At 38.5% G+C, this 10,423-nt stretch overlaps 1 protein-coding gene across 2 annotated transcripts in view; it reads left to right on the forward strand.

Moving 5' to 3' along the window:
- Positions 1-7,470, forward strand: part of LOC123969460 (E3 ubiquitin-protein ligase TRIM21-like) — an 8,197-nt gene extending 727 nt beyond the window's left edge. The window contains exons 1-2 of one of the 2 annotated variants that reach the window (XM_046046876.1): positions 1,537-1,681; positions 4,612-7,466. In XM_046046876.1, coding sequence (XP_045902832.1) covers positions 4,614-6,257 — 1,644 coding nt within the window. In that variant the 5' untranslated portion in view covers positions 1,537-1,681; positions 4,612-4,613 and the 3' untranslated portion in view covers positions 6,258-7,466. Of the gene's footprint in view, positions 1-1,536; positions 1,682-4,611 lie in introns of those variants that run through there. The other variant, XM_046046888.1, reaches the window with a different exon arrangement.
- Positions 7,471-10,423: the final 2,953 nt, after the last annotated feature.

The raw sequence follows: 10,423 nt of genomic DNA on the forward strand, positions 1-10,423 counted from the left end.
AACCAAATATAACAAAAAGAGATCCCTCCTACATGAGGTATTACTAAACTACTCGAAAAGAATAAACAAAAACCTCTCTAGCCGTTGTTCAGAAGCAAAACACAGGGAGCGCAGCACCCCTAAACCTAGTGTCTCTAAAACAAGTATTTACTAACAGGTGTGAGTGATCAGTGAACGAGCTTCCCCTAGCCCGAGTCTGTAGACCAACTACTGGGATCAGCCCAGGTGAGTTACCAACTCTCAGTAACACACAGATCTAACAAACACAGAAATGGTTGTTTCCACTGAGGATACACACACACAGAGTTCAAAGTTAGGACCAGCGTCGGGGCAAACTACATGGCAAAAGGTAGCTGCCTGATTTGGGGAGGGACGGCTAGGCGATTGGAGAAGGGTTGGTGCGCCGCTCCAATCAGGATCGTCGGATGTGGGAGCCAGACTTGCCGAAGACCAGCCAATCCCCCGCCTCACAGTGTAACACATGTAGGGAGAAACATAGCAGCAGTGACACACAGACAGCCGTAACGTTGCTAAATTAGTTTCACCATATAATTTTTGTCTTTAATCAATATAATGATTTGAAGCTTTGGATTATCTGTTATATTTGAAAGGAGCCTTAATGAGCAGAGTGAACGGCAGTGAGGGACAGGGAGGGAGGTTTAGAATTTCTTGTTGGTCAAATTTGATTAGATTTTTTAAAAATTCTATTGATACTTGTAACTAGCTCAAATGTCCCTGTATGAACCAAGGCAGAGCAACACAACTCCTGTTTCAAATACACAGCTTTTCTGCTGAATTCACAGTTTTAGTTAACATCCTCTTTTAATCTGACAGTCTTTGTTTACTATGGAGAACCTATGGGGGACATGGGCAAAAAAAAATTAAAAACCTCATGCGCACCAGATACTTTCTGATATTATCTCATGCACACCAGACACTTTCCTGTCAGCCCCAGATACTTTCTTGTGAACATGAGAAATGTGATTTGTTTCCTCCCCCAAATCCCCTCAGATGCTCTGGAAAACACCATTAAGTATAAAGTGAAGTATAAACTCACTAATGAGTACCAAGATACTTTCCATTATATACACATTTGACCAATACTAACCAGTGTAATGTTCAAACTGTACAAAAATGGCCAGATGACGCATGGGAATTTCATTGTCTTTTGGAGGATAGTGGACAGAGGCTATAGGGTAACAAAGCTACACCATTACACAACTTTGGTGTTTTCTCCCACAAAAATAAAAATAATCTTGGGCCAACAACATGTCACTTAAATCAAACCTTATGGACGCAACAAAACATCAGCAACAGAGCTGCAGTAAGGAGGAGGAGCAATGAATAAGGCAGGAAAAGGCTGTTGTTTTCCCTGAAATCAGGTTCTCCGGCAGCCCCTTCTCTCCAGATATGTACAGCCCACAACAAGCTACACCAATCAAATGCTGTCTGCTGCTGTGTGGGAAGTATAAGCCTGACAGGAAAGTCTGCCTACAAGGATTTACGTACTGGTCACAGCAAAGAGAGGCAAGGTTAAATAAAACTTCCTGAAATGAAACTGAAAGTTTGTCAGAGCCACAGCAAGGCAGACGTCGTGGGGACAAGTCTCTGAAAGAAAATTCAAGAATCCATCTGGCCCTTCTAAGCAACATAGCAGTGTCTCTTACTCTGACAAACACTGGTGAGTACAGGTGTTAATGTTTACTGTTGCATTAAAAAAGATCTGCCACAACTGGGAGTTTCCTGTATCTTCTTATGTGTCCTGTAATGTGCTCAAGTATTGGACAGATCAAATAATTAACTATAATTTTTAAAAAGCCACTTAAATGTTGAAAACTGTTTTTTAATATTGCTATGTGTCCCCTGTCAAGCAGCTGACAGAAACTCTGCATCCGCAGATCCTTCCCTTTTTCCATCAACCAGCATTAACACTAAAGTCAGCTGTTCTAAGCCAGTAACTTCTTGTGAATTGCATCAATCAGTTCATTTTCTTGTCCTTAAGGTTTTGTAACTCAAAAAATATATAATACCATAACAAATTTAGATGCACCAGTGTTTGTGTTTGAGAACACTTTTCTAGATACGATTTTAGATTGTTACAAAATTCAGTCACAACAACTGTTTACGCTGATAATACATCAGGTTATGGGTTTATCAGCTTGTTGGAGTTCTTGTTTCAGCAAAATCACTGCATCTCTTTTACAGCCAGTCCTCACCAGAAAAATGGCCGTATAAGTTGATTATGCAGCAGCTTATTACGACCCATATTTTATTTTTTTGTTAGGCTGTGACCTCTCGTGGCAGAAGAAGTCAGGTGACATAGTGTCAAAGTCAGTGTAAGGAGGTGGTGGGGTGGATGGATATGTCAAGTAAACTCAGGACTTTCACTAAGGAGACCAAAGTTCAAGTCCCATTTAACATGTTTTAAGTTAAATAACGTTTTGTAGATGTCTTACGTAATGTCCTTATTTTATGGCAGGAAAAAGTATGTGAACCCTCAGGAATTACCTAGATTTCGGCATAAAGTGGTCATAAAATTTTATCTGATCTTCATCTAAGTAACAACAATAGACAAACACAGTCTGCTTAAACTAATACCACACAAACAGTTATATGTTTTCATCTTCATATTGAACACAACTTGTAAACCTTCACAGTGCAGGGTGAACCTTTGGATTAAATAACTGGTTGACCCTCCTTTGGCAGCAGTAACCTCAACCAAATGTTTCCTGTAGTTCCACGTCAGACCTAAACAAAGGTCTGGAGGAATTTTGGACCGTTCCTCTTTACAAAACTGTTTCAATTCAGCTATATTCTTGAGATATCTGGTGTGAATCTCTCTTTTGCCACAGCATGCCAAAGCATCTCAGTCGGGTTGAGGTCAGGACTCTCACTGGGCCACTCCAGAAGTCGTATTTTCTTCTGCTGAAGTCGTTCTGTGATTTACTTTGTTGTCCTGTTGCTTCACCCATCTCCTGTTGGGCTTCAACTGGCGGACATGTGGTCTTACATTATCCTTCATTTTTCCGTTGATGATATCAACCCTTCCAGGCTCTGAGGCAGCAAAGCAGCCCCAAACCATGATTCCCCCTCCACCATACTTCAATGTTGGGATGGGGTTTATATGTTGGTGTGCTGTGCTTTTTTGCAATCACACATAGAATTGTGTGTTCAACTCAACTTTGGTTTCATTTGTCCACGGAATATTTTGCCAGTAGTGCTGTGGAACATCAAGGTGTTCTTGTACAAACTTCAGACGTGTTATTTTTTGGACAGAATTTGCTTCCTCCGTGGTGTCCTCCCATGAACTCCATTCTTGTTTAGTGTTTTACGGATCGTGGATTCGTCAACAGAGATGTTAGCATGTTCCAGAGACTTCTGTAAGTCTTCAGCTGACACTCTAGGATCCTTCCTAGCCTTGTTGAGCATTCTGCGCTGTGCTCATGAAGTCGTCTTTGCAGGATGGCCACTTTTAGGGAGAGTAGCAACAGTGCTGAACTTTCTCCATTTATAGACAGTTTGTCTTACTGTGGACTGATGGACATCAAGGCTTTTAGAGGTACTTTTGTAACCCTTTCCAGCTTTATGCAAGTCAACACTTCTTAATCTTAGGCCTTCTGAAAGCTCTTTTGTTCGAGGCTTGGTAACATCAGGCAATGCTTCATGAGAATAGTAAAATTAAAATTGGTGTGTTGTTTATAGGGTAGGGCAGCTCTAACCAACACCTCCAATCTCGTGTCATTGATTGGACTCGAGGTTGGCTTATTCCTGACTTCATAGCTCCTACGTTCACAGGCTTTTCCCACCATGCACTGTGAATTTTTACATGGTGTGTTCACTAAAAACATATAATTGTTTGTGTAGTATTAGTTTAAGCAGACTGTGTTTGTCTATTGATGTCACATAGATGAAAATCAGATCACATTTTATAACCAGTTTATGCAGAAGTACAGGTGATTCTAAAGACTTCACATACTTTTTCCTGTAACTATTTCGTTGTACTTTCCAGTGAGTATATATGTCATTTTCGGACAATTGACAATCAACCTACTTTGTTATTTAGGTATGAGGAGGTGGGAATTCTACGACTGGAGTTGTCAAGGGCTTCTTAGATGCAGATGCCAATTAAATTTGGGACTTTCTTATCTTGATTTGAGAGTAGTTTCTCAAGATTTGAGAATTTCTGGTATTTCACAAACTTAGTCCCAGAATTTCTCCACAATATTGCAGTGTCTCTGACAAACACTGGTGAGTGCAGCTATTACATTAAAAAAGTATAAATGTCTGCCACACATGCCAACGTATATTTTTATTTAGTATGGGACACACCATAAAAGTCCTTATAATTAGTCCCTCAATCATCTGAAGATTTGAATCTTTCTGGTAAATTTCAAAATAGGAACTTAGTCCCACCTCTGGCTCTGGCATCTTTGATTTCTTCTTAAATACTGAGCAGGCTCCTTTAAGCAGGTTGTTTACCAATGGTGACTATTCGTCTTGTCCTGCAAAGTCAGGAGAACAGCTAAACTACCATAGGTCCCTATTGTTTTATCAAACAAAACATTTCTGTTTGAATTTCTTCACTCTTTCACTTTTGTTCTTGGTGTGTAGATATGGCTGCTACCAGCTGTCTGCTGTCTGAAGATCAGTTCCTGTGCTGCATCTGTCTGGATGTGTTCACTGATCCTGTCACCATACCATGTGGACACAACTTCTGCAAAAACTGCATCACTGAACACTGGAATGTCAATGTCGCATGGAAGTGTCCCATGTGTAAAGAGGTTTTTACAACAAAACCTGAGCTGCACATCAACACTTTCATCTCTGAGATGGCTGCTCAGTTTAGAGAGAAAGCGCAACAGGAAGCAAGGAGACGCAGCTCAGAGCAACAAGTGTCCAAACCAGGAGAAGTTCCCTGTGACGTCTGCACTGGAACCAAACTGAAGGCCCTGAAGTCCTGCCTGGTGTGTCTGGTCTCCTACTGTGAGACTCACCTGGAGCCTCATCTGACAGCTTCAGGCCTGAAAAGACATCAGCTGATCGACCCTGTGGAGAACCTGGAAGCCAGGATGTGTACGAAGCACGATAAACCTCTGGAGCTGTTCTGTAAGACCGACCAGACATGTGTCTGCATGCTCTGCCCTGTTTTAGACCACAAGATGCACGATGTTGTTCCAATGAAGGAAGAATATGAAGGAAAGAAGGCCGAGCTGGGAAAGACAGAGGCTGAAATTCAGCAGATGATCCAGAAGAGACGACTAAAGATTGAGGAGATCAAACAGTCGGTCACCTTCAGCAAGGGAAATGCAGACAGAGAGGTAGGAGAAGGTGTTCAGGTCTTCTCTTCTCTGATGCAGTCTGTTCAGAGAGGCCTAAACGAGCTCATCGACACCATCGAAGAGAAGCAGAGAACAACAGAGCAACAGGCTGAAGGCTTCATCAAAGAGCTGGAACAGGAAATCTCTGAGCTGATCAAGAGAAGGACTGAGGTGGAGCAGCTCTCACGCTCTGAAGACCACCTCCATCTTCTCCAGAGTGTCCAGTCCCTGAACATCCACCCTCCACCCACCAAGGACTGGACAGAGGTCAGAATGCATCCACCTTCATATGATGGAACTGTGGTGAGAGCTGTGGCTCAGCTGGAGAAGACACTCAGTAACCAAATAAAGATGCTGTTTAAAGCTGAGCTGAAGAGAATCCAACGATATGCCATAAATGTGACTCTTGATCCTGACACAGCACATCCTACACTCATCCTGTCTGATGATGGGAAACAAGTCAGTCATGGTTATGTGAAGAAGAATGTCCCAGACAATCCAGAGAGATTTTCAAATTCCATTTGTGTCTTAGGAAAGCAGAGTTTCTCTTCAGGCAGATTTTACTTTGAGGTTCAGGTTAAAGGAAAGACTAAATGGACTTTAGGAGTGGCCAGAGAGTCGATCAACAGGAAAGAGAACATCCAGCTGAGCCCTGAGGAGGGTTACTGGACTATTTGGTTGAGAAATGGAAATGATTACAAAGCTCTGACAAACCCTTCAGTCCGTCTCTCTCTGAAGTCTCGGCCTCAGAAGGTGGGGGTGTTTGTGGATTATGAGGAGGGTCTGGTCTCTTTTTATGACGTAGATGCTGCAGCTCTTATCTACTCCTTTACTGGCTGCTGCTTCACTGAGAAACTTTACCTGTACTTTGGTCCTTGTCCTAACGATGGTGGTAAAAACTCTGCACCTCTGATCGTCACTCCTATCAATCACACTTAGTAGACCAGCTATTTGATTTTCCATGAAAGCAATCAGTGTAAAGTAGTAGATGATTATTGGTAATGCTCAGTGATTTGGTTACTGATTTTTGTTATTGCATCTTGTTTGTCTTCAATGTATCCCACTATCACTCACTGCCACAACATGCTCATGTGTGACAATCAATGAATAAGAGAACAATTTTTTAAGGTAAATGTTGATAAAACCAAGGTACTTTTGGTTGGTCCTAAGCCTAAAAGAGATACCGTTCTTGGTAATGTTGGGAACATGGCGCACCAGACCAGAACAAAAGTAACTAGTCTAGGTGTTATCTTAGATGCAGACCTTACCCCATATTAAAGAAGTCAGCCAAACAGCTTTCTTCCACCTGAGAAACAATTGCGGCCTTTTTTAACACAAGATGCTGAAATATTAGTCCATACTTTAATCAATAGTAGGTTATAACAGGAACTGATACACAACTCTGAAGCTAGACTCCTTACTATAACCAAGAAGAGAAAGCACATCAACCCCCGCTTTACCCAAATTGCATTTGGTCGTTGTTACTTACAGAATCGATTTTAAAGGTTCTGTTAATTACTTTTAAAGGCCGAAATGGCTTAGCAGCTTTATATATCTCTGAACTTTATAATACCTTATCAATCACAAAGGAACCTTAGATTCTCTTATGACGAACTTTTAATTTTGCCCAAAGTACTGCACAAGCAAAGCGGGGAGGCTTCCTTTTGCATTATGTACCAAAATTATGGAACACCTTGCACAAATATATTAAACAGCCTAGCTTTGTCAACATCTTTTAAAAAGAGCTGAATAGCAATATGAGCAGGCATTTCGTTAACTCTCCCCGGTGAGCTCTTGCTTCTCTCCAATCTTAACCATTAATACTGTATTCTTTATGTACATATACCTCTGAGAAGTTTTGTAAAAGGTCATTCGTACTATGGTTTTATGGTACTATGGTAATTTATAATTTTCTTTTACTTTGACTCGTTTTATCTTATATTTTACCAAAATTAGCTTTATTATCATGGTCCTAAAAGACTGCACTTACACAAGCTATATTTGCACTGCATTGCTTTACTATTTAATATATATCAAATTTTATATTTTTTTTCTGTGTGGCTATATTGGTTTTAACTGTGCTAGACTAATATATTTTTTTGTCTTGTTTGCAGGTAACTGTCATTTCTACATTTTTCATCTGCTTTGTTTCTCATCTGTTTTGTTTGAAATGCTCTAGATGTAAAGCACTTTGAGCTGCATTGTGTGTAATAAAAGGGCTATACAAATAAATAAAAAAATGTATTATTATTATTATTATTATTATTATTATCATCATTATCATTATCATTATTATTATATGTTGTTTAAGGACACTTGACATCTGACCTATTTTGTTGTTTAGGTACGAGGATGTGTCGTCCTTAACATTTGTGTGGACTCCACATATGAATTGGGCTTCACAGTGAATTGTCTGACCAGTGTAAAAATGTAAATAGATTAAAAAACGCTGATTTTAAACACAGATTCATGAGTACAATATTTTGCAATCTGTGTGTTTATGTTAATCTTACATTAATTGTGTTTTTTATATCTTTATACAGAATACTGAACTCACATTCATCAGGTGGACAGAAAAACAACTCGGGGTGACTGTGTTGCTCTGCTTCTGCTGGATGTGTAAATGGACAACTGTTTGCACACATCAGAAGTTGTAAAAAATAAATGCTTTTAAGACAATACAGACAAACAGTTCAGGCACAAAAGTCAACTGTGTTTATTCCACACTAACGAAATTACAAGAACTCAAGGTTAGAAACAGTTATCTCTTGACAGCCCTCATATATATTTAGGATATTTATGACAGGCATTACACACACTACTGTAAATATGTTTGTATTTAGTGTCCCTGCTTATACCTATGTTTATATTACATATTGTGCATAGCCTATAGCTACGTGTTTCTACGTCACCATGATAACTAAAATACTGAAAATAAGTAAGTATTACTTATTATCAGTATTTTTCAGTATTCAGTATAACTAAGATACTTTATTTACTTATTTTGCTCTAATCTTTTTTCATTTAAATACCTCTTTATTGGACGTTTTACCTCTTAACCCCTCTCTTGTGCTGCTAGAACATGTGAATTTCTCTTCTCTGGAATTAATACAGTATCTTATCTTATTCTATTCATCCTTATTAATAACTACTTAATAATATATCAGTAACATTGCTGGTCACATTTACTCAGAATGGGTATCTGTATTTTTATTACCAAACTGGTGGCTGTTAGACGTTCTTCCCCTTTTATAAATTATTATTATATAATCAGAATGGGCTCAATTGAAAGACATGATAATGTTACAGTATGAGCAGCACGGAACAGATGAATACCCAATAAAATGTGGGGGGAAAAAACCCAATACAATTAGTCAGTGTATTATTTTATTGTAATATCTTTTTATATTGTATTGAAATATATTTTTTAATTGTATTTAAATGTCTTTTATATTATATTAATATACATATACTTGTCACCCCCCCTTCACCACCTTTACAATACATACTGTAAATGTTTGCACATGTAAAAATGATAAATATATTTGCATATGACTGCACAGACTGACACATTGCACATATCCATTATTATTCTTTTATATTTTTACATTTTGTCAATCTTATATTTATATAAACAGAAATCGCCCTGCGATGGACTGGCGACCTGTCCAGGGTGTACCCCGCCTTTCGCCCGATGTCAGCTGGACGCAGGATAAGCGGTTGACGATGGATGGATGGATGGATGGATGGATAAAGAGAAATCCTCTCCCCCTGAAATATGTTTGCACAACACAAATCCGAAGTAATGCACATGTAAATAACTGCCACATTGTTTTGGTTTTGATAGTTCTATATTATTTTTTATAACTTGCATTTCTTTATTCCATATTTATATATTTTTAAATAAATTTATGTCAACTGTATGTTTATGTCTATGTCTAGCACCTAATCACCATAGAAAGTTCCTCGTATGTCAAATACTACATGGTAATAAAGCTCTTTCTTCTGATTCTGATGTTAATGTATATTTTTGTATTTAAATGTATTTTCATTTGTATTTAAATGTATTTTATATTATATTCAAACGTGTTTTTATATTGCCCTATGTTGCTTTTATGTTTTGTTTAAAGCTCTTTAAATTGCCTTGTTGAAATGTGCTATACAAACTAGGCATTTCCTTAAAAAAATACGTTTGAGAGCTGCCAGCAATTTTTTGCGATTGCTACAGCTGTCGGTTTAATGTGCGGCTCCAGAGACTCAATGATGTGCTGCACACTTGTTCAGCAAACATATGTGTTAAGTTTGGCCCCCTTTTCGTTAACATGCTGTGAGCAGGGTTTTGTCCATTAATCTCTGGATCCAGAGCAAGAGCAAGACCTCCACCACTGGACTGCTCAGATACACTGAAGGGAAGGCTTTCAAGTTTCTTTGTCAATCATGTCTTATTCTGACAATAAAAATGGCTCCTAAGCACCAATAGAAGGCATGTTTAGCTTATAAACATGTTTTCTGTGATGGCTACTCTGCTGTTGAAGAATAAAATAAATGAGCAGCCAAAGAATTGTGCTGTGAAAGACTTAATATCATGTTAACAATGATTGCATTTAAAAACACTAACAACATAGAATTTTGAAAGTAACCACTGAAAGTCAGTAAGGACTCCACATTTTGTTAGCATCAACAACAAACAGCTCTGTAAATTTGCAAGCTTTAATTTTAATGTATCGTAACTCAAATCAATGTCAGGCATATTAAGTAGTACTCTGAGGACTGTTCTTTATATATTTATCAATGCAGCTGTTCTTATCAAATGAAACAGGCACTTCACTCCTGGTTTCAATAGTAAATGACAATTACCAACAAAGAAACACTATATTCTAAGCAGACACGTTTAACAAAACATAAATCACAAAGTAACTTTAGTGTTTCAAACAAATAGGAGACATAGCAAATTTTAACAAAACTTTCTTCACTGCCATGCATCATGGGAATTCTGAGGCACGGGGTGATATAGAGCAGCCTAAGTCCATCCCTCTATATTTAGTTTGTTACCATTAAGTTCAAACACCATAGGCTACAGGTGTTTAAAGTTGAAACCAGTTAAC

Source organism: Micropterus dolomieu, linkage group LG01 (assembly GCF_021292245.1).
Source record: "Micropterus dolomieu isolate WLL.071019.BEF.003 ecotype Adirondacks linkage group LG01, ASM2129224v1, whole genome shotgun sequence".
Taxonomy (NCBI): domain Eukaryota; kingdom Metazoa; phylum Chordata; class Actinopteri; order Centrarchiformes; family Centrarchidae; genus Micropterus; species Micropterus dolomieu.